The sequence below is a fragment of the Oncorhynchus mykiss genome, chromosome 2 (genome assembly GCF_057628025.1).
Source record: "Oncorhynchus mykiss isolate SJ-2025 chromosome 2, ASM5762802v1, whole genome shotgun sequence".
In the NCBI taxonomy this organism is placed as follows: domain Eukaryota; kingdom Metazoa; phylum Chordata; class Actinopteri; order Salmoniformes; family Salmonidae; genus Oncorhynchus; species Oncorhynchus mykiss.
The window spans coordinates 35,472,017-35,496,324 of record NC_143023.1 but is presented as its reverse complement, the minus strand read 5'-3'; the positions used below and the strand labels follow the sequence as shown (position 1 = coordinate 35,496,324).

Here is a 24,308-nt window from a genome sequence, read left to right as displayed (position 1 = left end):
ATGGCCACTACGAGTAGGAAGCCCGGTCAGCGTTACTGGGTGACAGACTGGGAGACCAATAACAAGCTACTCACGGACACCGCCGAGCATCAACGCCACCATTCACAGCAGACAAGGCAGGAGGGGCGGGCCCTGAGGCACAAGACAGCCTGTAAGGTACAGAGATGGAGAGATAAGGGACTGTTATGAATGCCTGATGCCAGCCAGAAGGGAATGCATTGACAGAGAGATGACCAACTCATGTTCACCTCTATACCCCATAATAACAAAGTAATACTGTGTGTGACTGTGGACTCTTCTCCGTCTCTCTGTCAGACACGCTGGGATGAGAGTGACAGCCGAGACAGGCTGGTTGACAGGATCAATGAGGTCACTGAGCAGAAGGACAGACTGCAGTTCTGCGTACAGGCAATGGAGAGAGAGATCAAAGCTCTGACACAGGTCACTAATACTTGTTATGGCAGGAAATGTGGGAAAACTACTTAATGTTCAAATCAATTTACTAACCTAAAACGTCATCAACACTTATACTGTAGTACGCATGTCACAGAACAGAATCTGTCAGTGTCCCTAATTTGTTAACTCTAGGGACCTTTGGGAATCCACTTTCTACTATGCTATTTGTATGTATTGTTGTGTAGTCTGGTGCAGTCTACTCTACCCAAATCCTACCCTTATTAAGTAAGATAATCATAATCTAATTATGCCTGAGGGGTGTTATTTTTGTTATTTCTGGAAGTATGTGTGTTGGTTGACAATGAATGATAGAACACATGTTTAATTGTCTAGCGGATCGACCTTGGGCGTTTAGTACAAACTGTATTGTCAACCCGGTCTGTCTGTCTCTGTCTCTCTCCCAGGTGAAGGAAGAGACAGAGAGGGCCCTGGCAGAAACGGCCATGCCCCTGGAAGTGGTAGTGGAGTGTCTGACCCAGAGAGAGGGCCGGCGGGGTAGCGAGCTGGTCAGTGACCCCCTGGAGGGCCAGCTGAAAAGGGAGGCACAGATGATTGACACCATGCAGCAAGAGCTGCAGCAGCACATCAGCAAGGCCTTCGAGCAGCTCTGGTAAGACAGGATAGAGATTTAACTGCCGAAGGTCTTTGGTTGTGTCTCGGGATATGGTTTAATTGATCCATGGAACATAAAGGGTTTCTATCTAACAGGCAGCTGTGTTGCTCTTAAAAATGAAGGATAATGCGATGTGAAACCGAAACGGGTGGATGGTACTGACAATTGGAGGCATATGTGTCGTCCTGATTTCATTTCACCATTGCTTCATTAAGATGAATTGCAGCAAATTTGACAGGATTCGTTAACATTCCACTGCGTTCTGTAGCCTATGTGTGCTGATGTATGCATATAATTAGGAATTAGAACACTAGAATGGACATGAACTATCTTATGACAGTATAAAAGTTAGCCATTTTGGTCAGGTGGTTGGGCAGCCAGTGCTGTGATTTTAAAATATTGTGAAAACAATCAATTTAAAGATTATCTTCACAGTATGTTTATTAGCTAACTAGCCAGACAGTTTTATTTTTTCAAATTAACTGCCAATATTCCATACAAACAATGCAGTCAATCCACAGCCATACACTGGCTGAAATCAGTTGATGATATTTTAGAGGCTATTTATACAGAAAATTGGTCTAAAACCTGTGTAAACTGTATTCATAATTATATGACAATATTTTAGGTTGACAATTCTTTTACACAATTTCTGATACATCTCATGCCTTTATTTTATTTTCCTGCATAAGTAAAAGCAGGAAATGTATCATGTATGCCTCTACTGCCATTCATTCCATTTGGATTTCTCCCCGACCAACACGGCTGCCATTATCATACCGTTCTGGAGCTTTGAGGGTTTATGATATATCCCCTCTAGTAATTTAATAGGATCTCCTGATGTATGCTTGCGTGTCTATAGTTCTATGCGGGTGATAAATCTAATTTCCTTTCTTAGCAATGTAGCATCAATAAAGTTTATTCCTTTTAACTTCAAGCTGTCTCAAGGAAGCCCACCAACAGCTGACCTTTGACCTATCCAACAAGACTGAAGCCCTGGATGTGGACCTATCATGCCTGTCACTCACAGACAGGTCACCTGACATATCTTTCAAGCCTGACCCCACCCACGTACCCACTAGGTAAGGATGGGAGCAGAGTAGTGCCTTGTCAACCTACTGAGTCAACATGTGTAGAATAAAGGAGATGATCATGAGTGAAATTATACTGGATATTTCTAGGATATTTCTAGGAATTTTGTTTTACATAGTCGTCACCCCTAAATACTTTGTATTGGTGTTCAGATAGCAGAACACTCAATGGCAGACCAATTCTCAGCATTTACCTAAATCTTGAATTATGTTCATTTGAACCACTAAACCTCAACTGATCCTCTAAACCTGAAACATTTTCTAATTTATAACACAGTACTTGTAGTGTACAGTACTTACCGATGTATAACTGTGGCTGATTTATTGTCTTGTACCCTGCAGTGCCTCCACACACCAAGAGTGGGAGCAGTTCACCCACTACAACGTGACCCGGGCTGAGGAGGAGATGCAGGCTTCCCTACAGCTGAGGGAGACGATGACCTCTACAAGGATACAGGTGCTAGAGGACTGATCTAGGATTAGTTTACCCTCCCCAAATCCTAACCTTAACCATTAGAGGTCAAAACACAAGACTGAGCTTAGATCAGTGTCTAGGGGCAACTTAAACCTACTCCTAGAAAATAATGTGTGGGTGGAACCATCTGTGTATTGGGGGAGGAGGAGAGCGATACATGTTATTAGTAGCACAGGAAGTCAGGGTCGGGGAATGGAGACTGGGGAGGGTGGGGGCTCGTGTGGATGTACGGTCAGAGACCATTTTACCCAGTATGGAAATGTATTCCATTAGGTATATAGGGCAACTCCCATAACAAACTAATAAAAAAAGGGATGTTTGGTATTTCTAAGTGTTTTTGGACTGTATTTTCATAATATGCTTGCTGCCCATTTCAAACTGTATATGTGCCTGAGGCTGGTGGAGCCAGAATGGGTACAAATCCTGGCCCATACCCTATTCTGCATCTCCCTCCTCTGGCTCCCCTCTCATTTCATGCTAGCCCCATTTGAATAGAATGAAAATACTTTGAAAATAAATATATACCACCGAACAAAAATATTAAAGGAACATGCAACAATTTCAAAGATTTTACTGAATTACAGATCATATAAGGAAATCAGTCAATTGAAATAAATACATTAAGCCCTAATCTATGGATTTCACATGACTGGGAATAAAGATATGCATCTGTTGGTCACAGATACCCTTAAAAAAAAAAAGTAGGGGCTGGATTAGAAAACCAGTCAGTATCTGGTGTGACCACCATTTGCCTCATGCAGTGTGACATCTCCTTTGCATAGAGCTGATCAGGCTGTTGATTGTGGCCTGTGGAATGTTGTCCCACTCCTCTTCAATGGCTTTGTGAAGTTGCTGTGTATTAGCGGGAACTGGAACACGCTGTCGAACATGTCGATCCAGAACATCCCAATTATGCTTGATGGGTGACATGTCTGGTGAGTTTGCAGGCCAGGGAAGAACTGTGACATTTTTTATACAGATCCTGATGACATGGGGCTGTGCATTATCATGCTGAAACATGAGGTGATTGTGGCAGATGAATGGCACAACAATGGGCTGTTGTCACGGTATCTCAGTGCATTCAAATTGCCATCGCTAAAATGCAATTGTGTTCGTTGTCCTTAGCTTATGCCTGCCCTTTACCATAACCCCACTGCCACCATGGGGCACTGTGTTCACAATGTTGACATCAGCAAACCATACACGCTGTCTGCCATCTGCCTGGTACAGTTGAAACTGGGATTTATCTGTGAAGAGCACACTTCTCCACGTCTCCTTCTATGGCCACAACACGGAACTGCAGTCAGGTCAAGAGCCTGGTGAGGACGACGAGCTTCCCTGAGATGGTTTCTGACAGTTTGTGCAGAAATTCTGCGGTTGTGCAAACCTACAGTTTCATCAGCTGTCTGGGTGATTTGTCTCAGACCATCCCTCAGGTGAAAAAGCTGGATGTGGAGGTCCTGGGCTACCGTGGTTACACGTCGTGGTCTACGGTTATGAGACCAGTTGGACATACTGCCAAATTCTCGAAAATTACGTTGGCCTCCAATAGAGAAATTACATTGGCTTATGGTAGAGAAATTAACATTCAGTTCTCTAGCAACAGCTCTGGTGGATATTCCTGCTGTCAGCATGCCAATTGCACGTTCCCTCAAAACTTGAGGCATCTGTGGCATTGTGTTGTGTAACAAAACTGCACATTTTTCGAGTGGCCTTTCATTGTCCCCAGCACAAGGTGCACCTGTGTAGTGATCATGCTGTTTAATCAGCTTCTTGATATGCCACAATTAAAAAATATATATACAGTCAGGTCTGTAATTATTAGCAGCGTGATAAAGATGAGAAAAAAAGACAGTATATAATAAATAATACAAGTACTGAGCTATATTGCATGCACATTTTTGGGGTGGAAAATGTATTATTTTATACTAATACAATTGCTCAGATATAGAGATTATGTTTAACAACTAATAAAAAAAAACTCACAAAGATGGGGTTTAAAATGATTGGCACGCCTGTTTTCAGTGCTCCACCCTCCCCTTTAGAGGATAATGACACTGAGCTTTTTCTAAAATGTTTTATGAGATTGGAGACCACGTTGGGAGGGATCTCAGACCATTCCTCCATACGGAATCTTTCCAGATCCTTAATATCCTCCATCTGTGCTTATGGACTGCCCTCTTCAAATCAAACTACAGGTTTTCAATGGGATTCAAGTCTAATTTCTCCTGTAACTCCCTCTGGATAAGAGCGTCTGCTAAACGACTAATGTAAATGTAAGTCCAGAGGCTGAGATGACCATTGAAAAATGTTGATTTTGTGGTCAATTAACCATTTCTTTGTGGATTTTGATTAGTGCTTGGGGTTATTGTCTTGCTGTAAGATCCACTTCCGGCCAAGTGTCAGTCTCTTGGCAGAGGAAACAAGGTTTTGGGTTAAAATGTCCTGGTAAAAAGAAAAAGTTAATGATGCTATTGACCTTTAACAAGGGCCCCAGTACCAGCAAAATAGCCCCATAACATCAAAGATCCACCACCATATTTTACCGTAGGTATGAGATACTTTTCTCTATACAGAGCCTTCGGAATGTTTTCAGACCCTTTCACTTTTTCCACATTCTGTTACGTTACAGCCTTATTCTAAAATGTGTTAAATAAAATAAATCCTCATCTATCTTCACACAATAGCCCATAATGACAAAGCAAAAACAGGTTTTTAGACATTTTTGCAAATGTATTAAAAGTAAAAACACAAGTATTCAGACCCTTTGTTATGATACTCGAAATTGAGCTTCAGGTGTGTCCTGTTTCCATTTGTCATCTTTGAGGTATTTGTACAACTTGATTGGAGTCCAACTGTGGTAAATTCAATTGATTGGACATTATTTGGAAGGGCACACTCGTGTGTGTATATATAAGGTCCCACAGTTGACAGTGCATGTCGGAGCAAAAACCAAGCCAAAAACCAAGCCATGCGGTCGAAGGAATTGTCCATAGAGCTCCGAGGCAGGATTGTGTCGAGGCACATATCTGTGGAAGGGTACCAAAACATTTCTGCAGCAATGAAGGTCCCCAAGAACACAGTGGCCTCCATCATTCTTAAATGGAAGAAGTTTGGAACCACCAAGAGTATTCCTAGAGCTGGCCGCACGGCCAAACTGAGGAATCGGGGGAGAAGGCCTTGGTCAAGGAGGTGACCAAGAACCCAATGTTCACTCTGACAGAGCGCCAGAGTTCCTCTGTGGAGATGGGAGAACCTTCCAGAAGGATAACCATCTCTGCAGCACTCCACCAATCAGGCCTTTATGGTAGAGTGGCCTGACGGAAGCCACTTCTCAGTAAAAGGCACATGACAGGACAGCCTATTTGGAGTTTGCCAAAGGCCATGAGAAACAAGCTTTGGTCTGAGGAAACCAAGATTGAACTCTTTGGCCTGAATGTCAATGGTCACATCTGGAGGAAACCTTGCACCATTCCTTCGGTGAAGCATGGTTATGGCAGCATCATGCTATGGGGATGTTTTTCAGTGGCAGGAACTGGGAGACTAGTCAGGATCGATGGAAAGATGAACGGAGCAAAGTACAGAGGGATCCTTGGTGAAAACCTGCTCCAGTGCGCTCAGGACCTCAGACTTCACCTTCCAACAGGACAATGACCCTAAGCACACAGCCAAGACAACGCAGGAATGGCTTCGGAATAAGTCTCTGAATGTCCTTGAGTGGCCGGAGCCCAGACTTGAACCTGATTGAACATCTCTGGAGAGACCTGAAAATAGCTGTGCAGCGAAGCTCCCCATCCAACCTGACAGAGCTTGAGAGGATCTGCAGAGAAGAATGGGAGTAACTCCCAAAATACAGGTGTGCCAAGCTTGTAGCATCATACACAAGAAGACTAATGGCTGTAATTGCTGCCATAGGTGCTTCAACAAAGTACTGAGTAAAAGGTCTGAATACTTATGTAAATATGATATTTCTGTTTTTTATTTTTAATACATTTGCTTTGTCATTATGGGGTATTGAGTGTAGATTGATGAGGATTTGTTTTTTGGTATCCGTTTTAGGAAAGTCTGTAACCTAACAAAACGCGGAAAAAATTAAGGGGTCTGAATTCTTTCCAAATTCACTGCTTCTGTATATGCTGTATATGTGGCCAAATAGCACTGGATCCAATTCAATTGCCAATGGCGTTCATCAAACTCCAGGCGGTGCTATGGTCAGACGCTATGGTCAAATATTATATACAATATAGCTCAGAATTTGTATTATTTATTTTATACAGTCTTTTTTGCTCATCTTTATCAAAGGTGCCAATAATTATGGACATGAATGAATTGCAAAGACACCAGCAAGTGGACTTCAATAACTGTTTTATTGGAATGCTGGTGTCGGGGATTGTTTAAGCTGAGGAGGACATATGGGTTTATTTCAAAGGCATGAGGTAGCACTTGTTTTTTTTGGCTCAGGCTGAAGCGGTGTAAACTGTATCCGAGGAATATCATCCTGATCGATATACAGTACAGAAGCATTCAACAGGAACGGGAGTCTGATCAATAAATGCTGAAGATCATCTTTACGAGGGGATTGTAGTAATGTGTTCCTGAGGGTTGCTGGTATTCTCACTCACACAGTCTGAAGAGGACATTGTTATCACCTTTTGAAAACATCATAAGCATGTTTTTGGGATAAGTTTAAAGGACATGTTAATAAAAAATAAAAAAACTGCCACGATTGGCCATTTTCATAAACTGATGTGTATCTGACTAAGTATAGCAAGATCATCCTCTCCAAGAGTGTCTCAGAGTAGGAGTGGTAATCTACTGTAGGATCAGGTCCCCCTGGTCCATATAATCTTATTCATTAGGATCTAAAAGGCAAGACTGATCCTATATCAACCCACCTACTCTGAGACTTTCTGAATACGAGCCACATATTCCTTATTACTGCACCATAAGACTCTTACTCATCTCTCTCCTCTGTGTGGTGTCTGATCCCCCCCATCTCTTATGTCCCTTTAGAGCCAGAATGACCTGGAGGGGCAGTGGGTCACCACTGGGTTCAACCTGCGCAAGAGGGCCCACCAGCTCCAGCAGGCCTGTAGTCGGCTGCACTGGCAGCACACGGCTGTGAGTATGGAGTCCTGCTCATTAGGGTGCACAATGGAAAATGTATTTCAATGCAAAATACTGTTTTGACTAAATGTACCACCTTGTATCAAGAGCTAAGCCTTTGAAAGGCTCTTGTTAAGCATTAATGACATGCTTAGCTCTTACACTGGGTCCTTCTCATGCTATACATCCACTAAACCCATTAGACCCCCCCCCCCCCCCACCTCTGAGACGCACTGACCTAAAGCTGCTCTCTCCACCCTTCAACTGATCTCCCTTCTAATCAGAGCAGCACAGCCATTTTCCTTTGTTAGCGCTCCACTGGGCCCTATCCATCTCCATAGACATGAATACATATAGTCCTGGTAAGGAAGTCCAGAGGCAATAACAATAGCAGTGTCTGGAATGCACAGGGTGGGATTATATAAGACTGGGGTCAATGCAGGGAAGGCAGATCGCCTAGGTTTCTCATGAATGTGTTCTGGATCAGTAACATTATATATGCAGTAGAGTACAGTAGATCCGAACAAGAAGTGGAATGAATGAATCAGCTATTGTGTGAGAGCTAAAGGCTAGACCAAGAACCATAGAGAGCATAGATGGTGATAAGGTAGTATTGACTAGCATAGAGTTTAGAAAGCAAAGAGGGCAATTCTAGACGGCCCTTCTTAGCTGTTGGAGGTTTCTCAGGCTTCTCAGTGCTGACTCTGTGATCCTTTGGCTCTGTCTGTCCCACCAGACCAGAGAGGAGATCACAGAGCTGTTGAGGGACATCCATCATCTTGAGCAGGAGCTGCTGGCTACAGAGTGTCCCCTGAAGCTGGTCCATACCAGGCTGGAGAACAGGAACTCAAGGCCCGGAGTGGACCTCTGCAGAGACCAGGTAGAACCATAATAATATAATTACTGGAATGCGGAAAAAGCCCCTCAATCCAGGGCAATTTGACAGTACACTCACTATGAACGCTGGTCCACACGTCAAGGGAAATTAACTTGAATGGCAATGTTCGTTCTACTCATTCTATTTCTATGGTTGATTCTAACTTGTAAAGCAGGAATGGGTATTCTTTGGTCTTGGAGGGTCATTGTGTGTTCAGACATTTGTTTTATGAAAGCCTGCGCAGATTGACCCTTCAGAGGACCTGAGTTGTTGTAAAGGTTGATTTTGTCATGGAAAAGGAGCAGTGTCTCTGTTGGTCATAGTATACTGGACAAAAATATAAACTCAACATGTAAAGTGTTGGTCCCGTGTTTCACGAGCTGATGTAAAATATACCAGAAATGTTCCATGTGCATTTTTTTTTTCTCTCTCAAATGTGTGCATTAGTTTACTTCCTCATTAGTGAGTATTTCTCCTTTTCCAAGACAATCCATCCACCTGACAGGTGTGGCATATCAAGAAGCTGATTAAACAGCATGGTCATTACACAGGTGCACCTTGTGCTGGGGACAATAAAAGGTCACTCTAAAATGTGTAGTTTTGTCACACACCACAATGCCACAGATGTCTCAAGTTTTGAGGGAGTGTGCAATATGCATGCTGACTGCAGGATTATCCACCAGAGTTGTTTCCAGAGAATTGAATGTTAATTTCTCTCCCATAAGTAGCCTCCAATGTAGTTGTAGAGAATTTGGCAGTACGTCCAACCGGCCTCACAACCGCAGACCGTGTAACCTCCTTATCCGGCTTCTTCACCTGCACGGTCGTCTGAGACCAGCCACCTGGCCCAGCCACCTTAAATGAATGAATTTATTTTAATTGACTGATTTCCTTCTAAGAACTCTAAATCAGTAAAATCAATGAAATGATTGCATGTTACGTTCATATTTTTGTTCAGTATATAATGTGTGTCCATACCATGACTCTGTGATCTCTGTAGGTGCATTCTGGACTGGTGGAAGAGGCTAAGCAGTTGGGAGCCACCATAGAAGTGTTACAGCAGAATCTAGCCAAGTCTAGGTGAGTGTATGTGTTATTGAGTTGCTATGAAAGTGAGCACGTCATATATCCACCTCGTATGACTCTTTCACAGCATATTGAACATATGATGTGCTCCCTTTCATAGCATATTGCCGTTTAATGTAAGGACCCCCCCCCCCCCCCACCATCTAACCCTGTGTTGCTGTTCTGTGACCCTGTGTACCAGGCACTCTCTGCAGTCCCTAGAGGAGCAACAGGCCTGTATGGGTGAGGATCTGTCCAGGAAGCAGGAGGCCCTGGAGCTGGAGCAGCGTAGCGACCACATCCGCCAGCACCTGGAGGTCCTGTCTATGGCCGAGACAGTCAAGATCATCCCTGGAGTCACTGTCCCCATCCCCGGCTTCACCAGAGAGATGTTCTGATGAGGTGGACACACACGCATGAACGCAAGCACCCTTTTATTCATGGCTGTAAAGCGTTTTGAAATTCACCACGTATGGAGCGGTTGTACTTTGACTCCCATTCCCTGACTGAATTGTGGATTTACAATAGCGACCAATTTAACTGAAGCCTCACACAGTTTAAAAACTGCTTTTTACTACAAAGAATACACAGCAAAATATACAATATGTTTACAATGCAGAAAAATTACAGAATAAGGAATTGTTTTTAAAATGAATCATTTTAGAGCGTTCTATAAAAAAATGTCAAGTGTAGTTCAGTACAATGAGAGGCGGGGTAAAAATGTCTAGTGTAGTTCAGTACAATGAGAGGCGGGGTAAGAATGTCTAGTGTAGTTCAGTATAATGAGAGGCGGGGTAAAAATGATAGCTACTACAAAAATAGGCAACACACTGGGAAAAAGTTGATATTTCCAATTTTAGAACTTGTCAATTGGCCAACAAAGCAGTTCGCTTTCCACATTGTTCCAATGCACTGAAAGGTCTTGCTGCTCACAGGGAAGGAAGCTCCTCCCAAAGCGTTTTACACACTTACTGTCCTTTCATGAGTCCATCTTTGAGTTGGGGAGTGTAGCGAAAGTACTTGGGTACTGTAATCAATGGTTCACCATTACTAGTTGTCCTCAAAATGCTCCTGAAGCCTCTCTCCTCTGTTACTGTATCGCCCGTGTCTCCTGAACAGAAACCAACAGAAGCTCTAATATGTGTAAATACAACCACACACTGAATTGTTTAAATATTGTAGTCATTTAGCAGACACTCTTATCCAGAGTGACTTACAGGAGCAATTAGGGTTAAGTGCCTTGCTCAAGGGCACATCGGCATATTTTTCACTTAGTCGGCTCAGGGATTTGAACCAGAGATCTTAACCGCTAGGCTACCTGCCGCCCATATACTGCACTGATAGAATAAACAAAATAATCAACTGACAATGTCAAGCGTGCAATGCCTTGATGTGATATCGTAGCTTCCCATTTTGAGTTATCTATCCCTTTTATTTATTTTTTTACATTTCTTTTATCTTTTCCCTTCTGCCGTCTGTCAGCGACCTCTGTTTCCTTGCTATATACGGCTTTATCTTCCATTACGTACCGTAGCTCAAAATGAAATGTGTATCTGCACTGTGTGACTGTCAGTGTGTGTGACCGTGCCTCCACAGTAGAAAAGCTAGCACTGCTCCACTCACTGAGGGGTGGTGCACAGCCAAGACAAGAGACAGAGAACAGAGAAGGAGACCAGGTGTGAGAAAGGTGAGACTTGGAAGTTGCAACTGAAAATTGTCTCAAAGAGGTGAGAGAGGGACAGAGTGGAGAGAGAACAGAGGTTGGTTGTGTTGTGAAGTAACAGGGTGAGTTGAGCGTGTTGTCCACTGAGGCTTGGTGGTGGTGACTTGAGAAGTATGAGGCTGTGAGGAGAAAATAGATCAGAAACTTAGAAAGAATACATTTGACAGAGAAAAATATAGAGCTTGGAACTATTGAAGAGGGATTGCGCGAGACCGTCATTGGACTGATAACCTTAAATATTACCGACTCAAAGTTGAGTGTTGGACTGCAGTGAAGCATATATTTATATTATAAAGACAAAGAATGAGCTGAGGCAGAACTGACCCAACAGTTATTCCTCTATAAGAACATAACTCCAGGGGACAGGAAGGAATGTCTATGAATGTATTTAAAACAGCAACGTAATCAGAAAGTCTGTCAGCTGTATTGTCACATAACTAACACCTCATTATAGTTACATTTAAGTAATAAGTCAGCATAGGTGACATAGAACAACGGTTAAATGTCACAATTTGTATATATTCTAATGAGACCATGTTGATCGTCGTACCGTACTCCTTGACGATACACTGTGCACAGGTCTTGACGCCAGCCTGGTCAGTGACGGTCACGATGTACACTCTGCTGTCCGCCACGCCAAAGCCCTCTAGCTTCAGTATTGACCCTTGCTGCTCCAGACTCAGACGCCTGTCCAAGCGTTTTTCTTGACCGGAGAACGTAATCAACATCATTTTCCCAGGATTCCCGGGGTTTTTTGCGTTCTCTGGCTCCCGCTACCAGGTTATCATGGAGATCTTTTCTTTGGGATCGCGGTCGATCTGGACCTGGAGAACTAGACGTCCAGCTGGGAGTACATTGACCGGCTGCGGGGTCTGGAAGTGGACCGACACGCACTGGTACCCACAAGTCACTGGGGACAGAAGCATGATCATGTGTTGTTATCGTATTGCCTAGGGTGATTGGAAATCAATACCTTACCAACCTTCGATGGAGGCTGACAGAGAGAGAAATTGGAGGAAGGGCTCATTGTATTGGCAAGAGTGGAACGAATGGCCATTTCAATGAGCCTGTCTTCCGATTTAAAATGACACCAGCCTCTACTGATACGGTTGGTTTCTATGCTTTTCATGACTTAGCTCATGATTGCTCACATTTATATTGAGTATGGAGTGAAGAGGACTTTCATCGGGTCGTCAACCAGTGACTGGGGCGGCAGGGTAGGCTAGTGGTTATAGCATTGGACTAGTAAACGGAAGGTTGCAAGTTCCGAGCTGACATGGTACAAATCTGTCGTTCTGCCCCTGAACAGGCAGTTAACCCACTGTTCCCTGATAGGCCGTCATTGAAAATAAGAATTTGTTCTTAACTGACTTGCCTAGTTAAATAAAGGTAAAAAAAAAAAATGATAATAATAAAAACAGAGCACATGACAGTTCTGCTTGACGTGATGTTTGTCAAGCTTTGTTGTTACATCACATAACCTCTGTGGAAACCTCCATCAAACACAAAGGGAAGTAGACATCATTTCCTCAGAAGACGCATATTGAAACACACCCTATTGTCTCAATCACCTCAGATGACCAGAGCTGCATGCTCCTTGGCTCGTTCTAGACATGTAAACTCAGCAAAAAAAGAAACTTCCTCTGCCAACTGCGTTTATTTTCAGCAAACTTAACATGTGTAAATATTTGTATGAACATAACAAGATTCAACAACTGAGACATAAACTGAACAAGTACCACAGACATGTGACTAACAGAAATTGAATAATGTGTCGTCCCTGAAACAAAGGGGGGGGGGGGGGTCAAAATCAAAAGTAACAGTCAGTATATGATGTGGCCACCGGCTGCATTAAGTGCTGCAGTGCATCTCCTCCTCATGGACTGCACCAGATTTGCCAGTTCTTGCTGTGAGATGTTACCCCACTCTTCCAGCAAGACACCTGCAAGTTCCCGGACATTTCTGGGGGAATGGCCCTAGCCTCACCCCCCGATCCAACAGGACCCAGATGTGCTCAATGGGATTGAGATCCCGGCTCTTCGCTGGCCATGGCAGAACACTGACATTCCTGTCTTGCAGGAAATCACGCACAGAACGAGCAGTATGGCTGGTGGCATTGTCATGCTGGAGGGTCATGTCAGGATGAGCCTGCAGGAAGGGTACCACATGAGGGAGGAGGATGTATTCCCTGTAACGCAAAGCTTTGAGATTGCCTGCAATAAAAACAAGCTCAGTCCGATGATGCCTATGGGTTTGTGCCCATAGGCGACGACATTGCCGTTGATGTATGGTGAGGACCTGCCTTACAGCAGGCCTACAGCCCTCAATCCAGCCTCTCAGCTTATTGTGGACAGTCTGATCACTGATGGAGGGATTGTGCATTCCTGGTGTAACCTGGGCAGTTGTTGTTGCCATCCTGTACCTGTCCCGTAGGTGTGATGTTCGGATGTACCGATCCTGTGCAGGTGTTGTTACACGTGGTCTGCCACTGCGAGGACGATCAGCTGTCCATCCTGTCTCCCTGTAGCGCTTTCTTAGGCGTCTCACAGTATGGACATTGCAATTTATTGCCCTGGCCACATCTGCAGTCCTCATTCCTCCTTGCAGCATGCCTAAGGCACTTTCACGCAGATGAGTAGGGACCCTGGGCATCTTTTTTTTGTGTGTGTTTTTCAGAGTCAGTAGAAAGGCCTCTTTAGTGTCCTAGGTTTTCATAACTGTGACCTTAATTGCCTACCGTCTGTAAGCTGTTAGTGTCTTAACGACTGTTCCACAGGTGCATGTTCATTAATTGTTTATGGTTCATTGAAACAGCATGGGAAACTGTGTTGAAACCCTTTACAATGAAGATCTGTGAAGTTATTTGGATTTTTATAAATTATCTTTGAAATACAGAGTCCTGAAAAAGTTTTACAACAGTACTATATTCCTTGGCTTTGAACTCAAACCGTTTTCTTTCAAAAGTGTGGTGCAAGCAACTACGACATAGGTTGAGTGTGCACTGAAGACAGTGTATCACACACAAACCGAAAAACTTGAGAATCAATGTTCATGTAATCCCGACACCCAGAACCAAATGTTAAGGCTGTCACGTGAGACTACTGATAACCTATCAGTTCAATACTAATATGGCAAATACAACATACACAAATGGTCAAATAGAGCAGTCAAATACACTGCACCTGGTTGCACCAATACACTTAGATACAGTAGTGCGACATTTTTACATAGTGCTTCTGTGCAACATGATACACTTACACAAGAGCAGAAGTAGCAAAGAGAGGCTCCAGGAGAGGCAGTGTTGCAGCCTCATGGCACCTGAAAGAGAGCGAGAGAATAACAGACAGAGTCTGAGAGACTGAGAGGACGTTGGTCTTGGAGGGTTCCCGTGACTTCTCTGATAAGAGACCGATAGAGACCCAGTTTTCCAAAGATGAGGTCATTGTTTCACTTCCTTTTCAAAGTCTGACTTAGTAGTTTGCCTTAAGTAACCGGTCTATATTTAAGCTTAGGCAATGACTTGCACTGGAGTTAAGTCAGCAGCAGTTTGAAATGCACTTACCTTCCCAACAGTAACATGGATTTGGAGTCAGAGATTATGAGTCTGGAAGTGGCAAGAGTGCATTCATTCAAAAACAAGCCCACTTTCCAGGGGTAGGGCACGGCACTCCAGGAAGCTTGGATGCAGTTTTACAATATAAAAACCAAAAAAATCCTTTAGCAAATAGAACAGAAAAATGTCAACCATCAAAAACAACCCAAAGAAAAGGCTGGAGTGAATTTAAAGTTGCTCTGATAGACTGCAGTCTGGTGCAGGACTTTGTACTCAGTTAGGTACTTGGACGTCACGGTGCAATTTCCCCTTTCCTGCACAATAAAGTCCACCACTCAGCTGTGTTTAAACAAGTGGATTCTATTGTATTCTGTTGTAAAATGATCCCACTGATTATCACTCCTCCCCCTTCATCTATTTGTGTCCAAGCAGCCTTTCAAATGCCAACGCAACAAATCATATTGTCCGGACACAAACTTTGACACCAAGGTTTGGACACAATAAGCAAATAGTAAATACAATTAGAATAGTGTTCTATCAAGGTGAAGTTAACAACGTTGGAATGTTGTGTTCAAAAATGTGCTTTGTAGTTTTTTGGTGTTTTAAAAACATTTTTTGGGTTGAAACTGGACACATGAGATGGTCTTCATTATTATTCGGGTTATGATGATGGGTTTTTCTACAACAATATCAAGCTATTCCTTAAAGACGCACACCAGCTGTTTAAAAAAAAAACTTTTCATGTTGAAAAACAATATCCCACGTATAAATACAGTAATGTACACACACTTAACGGTAAAACACTTGATCAAATCACATTTTATTGGTCACATACAAATGGCTAGCAGATGTTATTGCGAGTGTAGCGCAAATGCGTGTGCTTCTCGTTCTGACAATGCAGCAATATCTAACAAGCAATATCTAAAAATTCCACAATAAAAACCTAATACACACATCTAAGTATAGGAATGGAATAAAAATGTATAAATATATGGATGAGCAATGACAGAGCGGTATAGGCTAAGATGCAATAGATAGTATTTCTATAGATAGATAGGTTTCTGTACAGCACTTTGAGATATCAGCTGATGTACGAAGGGCTATATAAAATAAATTTGATTGATAAATTTGATTGAATACAGAATATACATATGAGATGAGTAATGCAAGATATGTAAATATTGTTAAAGTGGTATTATTAAAGTGAATGGTGTTCCATTTATTAAAGGGGCCAATGATTTCAAGTCTGTATGCAGGCAGCAGCCTCTCTGTGCTAGTGATGGTTATTTAACAGTCTGATGGCCTTGAGATAGAAGCTGCTTTTCAGTCTCTCGGTCCCAGCTTTGATGCACCTGTACTGACCTCGCCTTCTGGATGATAGCGGAGTGAACAGGCAGTGGCTTGGTGGTTGTTGTCCTTGAGGATCTTTTTGGCCTTCCTGTGACATTAGGTGCTGTAGGTGTTCTGGAGGGCAGGTAGTTTCAAATAAAATCAAAGTTTATTTGTCACTTGCGCCAAATACAGTGAAATGCTTACTTACAGGCTCTAAACAATAGTGCAAAAAAGGTGTTTGGTGAACAATAGATAAGTAAAGAAATAAAACAACAGTAAAAAGACAGGCTATATACAGTAGCGAGGCTATAAAAGTAGCGAGGCTACATACAGACACCGGTTAGTCAGGCTGATTGCGGTAGTAGGTACATGTAGATATTGTTAGAGTGACTATGCATATATGATGAACAGAGAGTAGCAGTAGCGTAAAAGAGGGGTTGGCGGGTGGTGGGTGGGACAGAATGCAGATAGCCCGCTTAGCCAATATGTGGGAGCAGAGGTTGGTCGGGCCAATTGATGTAGTATGTACATGAATGTTGATGCGGTAGCACAAAAAGGGGCTCTGAGGACACCTCCTTCGCTGGATCAGCACACACCGTCACCACCGGCTCCGCCTCTTGATTGGGGGCCGGATAGCTGGCCCGAGGAGATGCCTTGCATTCGGGCACCATCCCTAGAAGGGGGAGAGAGCGGGCCATCGACAGAACGAGGAAGAGCTAGACTAGCAGTAGAATTTGAATGGGTTAAACTGATGCAAGAGTTGGGGATAGAGGATGCATCTGTCATTAGTAATGTTTCACAGTAACATGTCAAACTAAACCTTTACAGAAATAGCTCGCCACAAGGTTAGAATATGACTCAGCGCTAAAGCTGACCTGGTCCTGAAAAGAGTATATAAGGAGAGTGCCTTCCTTAAGAGGGCATGATCGTGCTACTTGACTTATCACCGACAGACAGCGCGTGATACTTCAACTATCATCAACCTAAAAGGTAATATCTGACTTTCATACTCATAGCAATTGTACCTCTTGACTTTTGATTTCTGAACGAGACATACTGAGACAACTACCCTCCACACTCCTCGTGCTGAATAAATCAACCTCCTAACCGAGGTGGATGAATAGCAACGGTGGTGTTATAAGGGGGTTTTGTCTCGAACCGTTCTCTTCACTAATCAGTAAATCATAGTGCAACTTCTAGTAGGAGAAATGGATACATATCTGACTTTCATACTCTAGAACAAGTGTATCTCTTGACTTCTGAGTTCTGAACGAGACATACTGAGACAACTACCCTCCACACTCCTCGTGCTGAATAAATCCACCTCCTAACCGAGGTGGATGAATAGCAACAGTGGTGTTATAAGGGGGTTTTGTCTCGAACCGTTCTCTTCACTAATCAGTAAATCATAGTACAAACTTCTAGCAGGAGAAACAGATACTAAGTGATTGGATAAGCCTCTGGAGAAATTGTGAGTGGAAGAACATACTCTTTGGCGACCAACCAGGTCAATGTGTGACAACTGTGTGACTTGCAAACATAGAATAAAAAGTAGAAACTAGACCCAAAACCCCAGGGGAGAGAACGCCTCTGACACTCCCGTTCTAGGGGAACAAGTCTAGTTTCTACACAAAAGACAATTTAAAGGATTGGACAGCCAACTCATTTATATTGTAAAAAGCAAAGATACTCTGTATTAATATTCAAGCAGTATTAACCGATGGGTGTAGGCATTAAATCGTAAATCATTTGTCTAGATACTAGAGTGATTGGGAACCCTATAAGAGCAATGGCGAGTTGAAGAGTCTACTCTTTGGGAACCCTATAGAGCAACGGCGAGTTGAAGAGTCTACTCTATAAAAGGTAAATAGGGATTCAATCGTAAATCGGCTGGCCACCGATTTATATGGTTTATGTCTGGATCTATCCAGTCTTTGGGAATCCTATAGAGCAATGGCGAGTTGAAGAGTCTACTCTTTGAGAACTAAAGATGCCTGGTAAAGGTACCACAAGGGAGAGAGAGGTACTCTAAGTCTGATTGATATTATCTAAGATCCCGAAACACGCCTAAAGGCACCACAAAGGCTAATCTCAGAATAAAAGGGCAGGATACATAACCAGGCCAGTCCGGCGGGCCTGTGAGTCACCTGTTATCTCCTACCGCGACACTGTATAGTTAAAGTGACTATGCATATATGATAAACAGAGAGTAGCAGCAGTGTAAAAGGAGGGGTTGGGGGGCACACAATGCAAATAGTCCGGGTAGCCATTTGATTACCTGTTCAGGAGTCTTATGGCTTGGGGGTAAAAACTGTTGAGAAGCCTTTTTGTCCTAGTTTGCCCCCGATGATACGTTGCGCAGATCGCACCACCCTCTGGTGAGCCCTGCGGTTGTGGGTGGTAGAGTTGCTGTACCAGGCAGTGATACAGCCCAACAGGATGCTCTCAATTGTGCATCTGTAAAAGTTTGTGAGGGTTTTAGGTGACAAACCAAATTTCTTCAGCCTCCTGAGGTTGAAGAGGTGCTTTTGTGCCTTCTTCACCACACTGTCTGTGTGGGTGGACCATTTCAGTTTGTCAGTGATATGTACGCTAAGGAATTTAAAACGTTACACCTTCTCCACTGCTGTCCCATTGATGTGGATGGGTGGGTACTCCCTCTGCTGTTTCCTAAATTCTACGATCATCTCCTTTGTTTTGTTGACATTGAGTGAGAGGTTATTTTCCTGACACCACACTCTGAGAGCCCTCACCTCCTCCCTGTAGGCTGTCTCGTCGTTGTTGGTAATCAAGTCTACTACTGTTGTGTCATCTGCAAACTTGATGATTGAGTTGGAGGCATGCATGGCCACACAGTCATGTGTGAAAAGTGAGTACAGGAGGGGGCTGAGCACACACCCTTGTGGGGCCCTAGTGTGGAGGATCAGCGAAGTGGAGATGTTGTTTCCTACCTTCACCACCTGGGGGCAGCCCGTCAGGAAGTCCAGGACCCAATTGCACAGGGTGGGGTTGAGACCCAGGGGCTCAAGCTTAATGATGATCTTGGAGGGTACTATGGTGATGAATGCTGAGCTATAGTTAATGATCAGCATTCTTACAAAGGTATTCCTCTTGTCCAGATGGGATAGGGTAGTGTGACGGCAATTGCAGCCAGCTGGTCTGCGCATGCTCTGAGGATGCAGCTAGGGATGCCGTCTGGGGCTGGCAGCCTTGCGAGGATTAACACGTTTAAATGTCATACTCACGTGCCAACTCATTGGCACTGTGTTGTCCTCAAAGTGGGCAAAGATTGTGTTTAGCTTGTCTGGCAGCAAGATGGCGGTCTCGGCGACATGGCTGGTTTTCCTTTAGTAGTCCATGATTGTCTGAAAAACCCTGCCACATCTGTCATGTCTGAGCTGTTGAATTGCGACTCAACTTTGTCTAGATATTGACGTTTTGCTTGTTTGATTGCCTTGCTGTTACAGGAATTAAAGGGAACTACTACTCTATTTGTATTCTACCATATTCCCCGTCACCTTGCCAAGGTTAAATGTGGTGGTTCGTGCTTGGAGTAGGCCATTCAAGGAGTTGGTCTGATAGTGCCCTCTAATGTCATAGGTCTCCCCCCTTGCTTGCAGAAACAATAGAGAACAAATGCAGAAAGGCCCACCCCCCACTTGTGCCATATCATGAACATACCTGTACCACCAAGTGCCTTTTAAGTAAATCAGGTGAAAAGGAGACTGGAGTGCGACTTTAATTAAATCATCTTATCTACATTAGCAGAAACAATTAACAATACGGTACAGTATTTTCAATTCAAGGTACGAAATGTCCCCCCCACATTCTGAATGAGCTTTTTTGTCCCCCCCCAAGTTTTATCATTAGAATGTCACACAAAACGAGGCAACAGTGTTCTTTAGGACCATGCAGACACCTCCAAGCGGTCAGGTAGGATGTTGCAAACCAGTTGCAATTTGAAGTGATATTATGAATAGAGGAATTTCTAAAACAAGCCAGTAGATGGCGCTATTAAATAGGTGGTGCTGTGCTTTTCCTCACTCATCCAGACTGCTGTGTTTCTATGTCTCTTCACTGTCTCCTATGGAAGTGTAGCAAAGTGGACGCTTACAAAGATTTCCTTACAGGTTATGAAATAGGTTAAATGCACACATGCACCGTCACAATAATTTAAAAATAAAATCCCATTTGCTTTATATCATACATAGGCATCACAAAAGTAGGTTTAGGTTAATTTGAACATATTTGTACATGTGCACAATGTAAATGTGATGGCATACAGTACTTTAAAAAAAAAGATACAAAGACATAATTAGTGAAAATATATGTGTGGACTTCGCAACAATAAATACCACAAACACACCAATAACAAGCATTTCGCTATACCCGCAATAACATCTGCTAAATATGTGTATGTGACCAATACAATTTAATTTGATAAATAGGCATCTCAATATATTGTATTGATGGCGAATAGGGCCACAGCTCTTGATAGGAATGATATTTGGTCTGGTATTGTGACTTGTTGCAACAGAATATTACCGTCTCATATCACTGTGTCCGTATGTGCCAAAGACTTGTGTGATCGTGCAGTGTGTAACAAAGTGTCATAGATAAGACTGATAACGGAACGCGATGGACCTCCTAAAGGTCATGTATTCCCATTCGTCCTCCGCTGTACGCATTTCCTGTTAATAACACACAGCAATGTCAAAAGAGTGCACGTACCAAAAAACAATACCAGGAGTTTATTAACGTGCCAAATGAATATATTACTGTAAAAGACAAGCCAGGGAGATGTTCTGTGATCTTACCAGTAGAGATATCCACATGTGATTAGAAGCACTAGGACGATGCTCAATAGTACACCACATAGAGTCTTACAGGATTGGTTACTTTGGGATGGTGTTGGAGAATCTAGGCAACAGCAAAGAAGCATGAAAGACACAAAAAAAACTCAATAGTCATAATGAATAATCATAACGCATGTATACCAGTGACGTAGTGTGTGACACTTGTCCCCAGACTGCTGTTGACAACACAGGTGTAGTTGTGGCCCTTCATTCCGGACACGTCGAGTCTCTTGCCATCTGCAGAGATATTGGCTGTCTGATTGGACAGCTCTACCCCATCCACCAACCAGGAAAACACTGGGCTGTCCCACTGTGCCCTGTCATTGGCCACCTCACACTGGAGCGACAAAGACGCCACAGGAGCAGCAACTAGGCGAGAGGGAGAGAGAGAAAAAGTTAGGCAGAACAAATAGTCCAAATATAGTTACATTGGTTTTTGCACCCTTACATAGTTTCTCCACATAAGGGTAGCCTCGGAACCCAGACGTCACTCACATTGTTCGGAAGGTGAGGTGAAAGCCTGTGACTGAGGCTAATGTCAAGGTTATTTGACTTTTTAGTTTGCACAGTATTTGACCCAAACTAAATCTAGGTAGTGACCAGAATTATTGGTGTAGCTGTTTCTCACCAATCTCTCGAACAACTATATTTGCTGATTGCTCGTTCCCCTTCTGGTCAGTCACAGTGATGGTGTAGACTCCATAGTCAAATGATCTTATATTCTCCACCCTAAATAAGGCCCCCTTCTGGTCTAGAGGATTGCCAGGTGCATCTTGGTGATCGGCCAGCCTGACCTGTCCCTGACCCTTCTCAGTCTGGCGGTCCCAAATCACCATGACGATCTTCTCTGTTGGTGTAATCTGGAACTGGGTCCGCAGGACCAGGTCTCTCCCCAGAGCCACATAAAGGAGACCCTTGTTCTGGAAATGCACTGACAGGCATTGGTGCGGGTGGGGCACTGAGGAAAGATAGACAAGGAATTACTATAAGTCTTATGTACACGTTACTGTACCATAGTTATTTTTACAGGGCAGTATCTTGGTGGATTATAAAAAACAATAACTCACAGAGGGCCAGGATCAGACAAATACGCCAGACCAGGATGTGCTGTGTTTCCATCACATCTGCAGAGCTATTTAGATTTTACAATGCTGAGGACAAAGAGCGAAAGAGTTTGCAACAGTATTTAAACGTGCACTCTATCACTCCCGTTGTCAGGGGCAGAGGCATATCCCCCTAATGTATTTGAAGGGGCTTTGATGGCAAAATGCTCTTCAAATCAAACAACAAGCTGTGTTTTGATCATTGTTAGCTACTGTATATGCATAAAAATGTGTTTCAATGGGCTTGACATATTTTCTTTTTCACCTTAGAGATGGTTCTGTGGCAACAGTACGGTGGAATTTACAAGATTATGTTATAATGCTATTATTGCATCAAATGGTTGTGTTTTATGCAACAGAATAAGGGGTTGTTGGAACGCTCATCTGTGTGTGTTCTACTGAGGATGGGCCTCTGGGAGATAACACTGAAGGGAGATTTATGATGTCTTTTGGGTGATAAAACCTAGAGACCTCATTCCAGAGCAGGAGTTAATGTTTCTGTTCTATACGGTACCAGGGAGACATGGCTCCAGTACGGAGTTGGGGGGCCAGACACTGGTCTCTACGCAATAAAAACGGTTTTTGTAGCAAATACTGTCTGCTGTGAATTATAAGTATCTTTCATACAAATCTTAATCTTGTGACCCATTCTATACCTCTGTTGTTCGTCATGCAGGTTGAAAGGGATGTATCTTGGCTATGAAATACCTTTCTACTTTTGTCTCGGGGCTCTCAACGAATCATCTGAGGGTGATTCGTCGACCAGCCATCATTATCGTAAAGCACTCAATCTATTCACTTTATGTGTGTGTGTTGTATTGACCTGCTCCCTTATTTAGAAGTGGTTAAAGATTTAGCTTAAGTATACCTCTGACTTGTGTGGTAGGTTTGTCTCTCCTCATTTGATAGTAAAGAAATTAACCACCACAAAATATATAAAACAATACTACGCATTCAGAGCAGTTTCAGAGCATTTTGAATTGCTATTAAAATATTCAAACTTTTCTTGCATATTTTTAACCTGCTCTGTATTACTGTACAATGAGACACCAAATCTATTTATGTGGCGGCATCCTATATTATATAATACTGTTTCCTTTTCCTGTCAATCCCTTCCGTTCATTATTTTGTACCTGATACAAGCAGACATTCTAAACATGGTCAAAAGCCATGGTAACAAGATAGTATGCTCAGTTGGCTAGTTAGACCTTGAGCTCACGGTTACTGTTGACTATAACACTTGCCTGGGTGCCAGTGATTCTGTTATAGCACCCCTTTCGACTTGTTGTCATGCCAAAGAATGCCAAATATGACAACTAAAAGCAGCAGCATCCAGGTTATTCAGTAGCACAAAAGACAGGTCTTCATAGCTTACCTTTTTCATTTGGATATTCTGTAGGGTGAACGTACAGGTCAAGCTTGATGTGTTTCTGTTTTCTTGCCTAATGTTTTATGATTTGAAGGCCATCAAACTTGATGCCTACTGGCACTTAAAATAGCTACTGTATGTAAGTGTGTACCTGTTTTTCTTCCCTTCCCACAATCCAGTATGGCAGGAATGAAGTTTAGCCTGGTGTTAAGGGAGTGACTCTGACAGTATCTAGGGGAGTAACAGAACGTGACTCCTACTGTACAGTGTCTCCCTTGTACCAGCTTGTACTCCTGACTGAAGAGTCATACATTTGAATTCATCCTTGTTACGGATCTGGTGCAAGGCACACAAATGCCCTTAAAAAAAAAGGAAACAATTCCACATTCCAGACTTTTGTTAGAACCCTACATTGGATGAAACAGTATTTTCAAGACTATCGCTGTTTTCAATTGTCATTCCTACATTCATGTTCAGTGTTGTGAAGTACTTAAGTAAGGAGCCACGTTACCCTCGGGCCTACTGAGCCCATGTCCATGCGTGCGGACAAGCAGACGCACATCCTCCCGCCAAGACACATGTCCATCCCCCGTACACACCTCCATGTGCACGCATTTACAAATGCATCAATATGACACTGACAAATAATGGTAGGGTCCGAAACGTAACACCGACCTGAGCCATCCGAG

At 43.1% G+C, this 24,308-nt stretch overlaps 2 protein-coding genes and 2 long non-coding RNA genes across 4 annotated transcripts; 1 reads left to right on the top strand and 3 right to left on the bottom strand.

Moving 5' to 3' along the window:
- Positions 1–10,103, top strand: LOC110534917 (tektin-2-like). Its single transcript, XM_090215062.1, has 9 exons — positions 1–156; positions 316–441; positions 861–1,066; positions 2,008–2,151; positions 2,503–2,617; positions 7,649–7,756; positions 8,478–8,621; positions 9,619–9,698; positions 9,886–10,103. The coding sequence occupies exons 1-9, from the start codon at positions 1–3 to the stop codon at positions 10,079–10,081; spliced, it is 1,275 nt and encodes a 424-aa protein (XP_090071188.1). The 3' UTR covers positions 10,082–10,103.
- Positions 10,104–11,112: 1,009 nt separating this feature from the next.
- On the bottom strand, positions 11,113–12,356 carry LOC110533753 (uncharacterized). The gene is made up of 2 exons (XR_005034524.2): positions 11,957–12,356; positions 11,113–11,525 (listed from the first exon to the last, which is right to left on the bottom strand). It is a non-coding gene; the product is annotated as an uncharacterized LOC110533753 (long non-coding RNA).
- A 694-nt stretch (positions 12,357–13,050) lies between these two features.
- LOC149985083 (uncharacterized) lies at positions 13,051–15,279 on the bottom strand. The gene is made up of 2 exons (XR_016486294.1): positions 14,969–15,279; positions 13,051–14,724 (listed from the first exon to the last, which is right to left on the bottom strand). It is a non-coding gene; the product is annotated as an uncharacterized LOC149985083 (long non-coding RNA).
- Positions 15,280–20,012: 4,733 nt separating this feature from the next.
- LOC110488747 (uncharacterized) lies at positions 20,013–23,934 on the bottom strand. The gene is made up of 6 exons (XM_021561090.3): positions 23,626–23,934; positions 22,215–22,298; positions 21,776–22,105; positions 21,289–21,516; positions 21,109–21,211; positions 20,013–20,982 (listed from the first exon to the last, which is right to left on the bottom strand). Exons 2-6 carry the CDS (start codon positions 22,264–22,266, stop codon positions 20,946–20,948), a joined length of 750 nt encoding a protein of 249 aa, XP_021416765.2. The 5' UTR covers positions 22,267–22,298; positions 23,626–23,934; the 3' UTR covers positions 20,013–20,945.
- Between the last annotated feature and the right edge of the window lie 374 nt (positions 23,935–24,308).

Coding starts and splice junctions, on each gene's coding strand:
- LOC110534917 (XM_090215062.1), top strand. CDS start 1: ATGGCCACTACGAGTAGGAAGCCCGGTCAGCGTTACTGGGTGACAGAC. Junction 442..860: donor AGATCAAAGCTCTGACACAG/GTCACTAATACT, acceptor TCTCTCTCCCAG/GTGAAGGAAGAGACAGAGAG. Junction 2,618..7,648: donor TGACCTCTACAAGGATACAG/GTGCTAGAGGAC, acceptor ATGTCCCTTTAG/AGCCAGAATGACCTGGAGGG.
- LOC110488747 (XM_021561090.3), bottom strand. CDS start 22,266: ATGGAAACACAGCACATCCTGGTCTGGCGTATTTGTCTGATCCTGGCC. Junction 21,517..21,775: donor TATAGTTGTTCGAGAGATTG/GTGAGAAACAGC, acceptor CCTCTCGCCTAG/TTGCTGCTCCTGTGGCGTCT. Junction 20,983..21,108: donor ACATGTGGATATCTCTACTG/GTAAGATCACAG, acceptor TGTTATTAACAG/GAAATGCGTACAGCGGAGGA.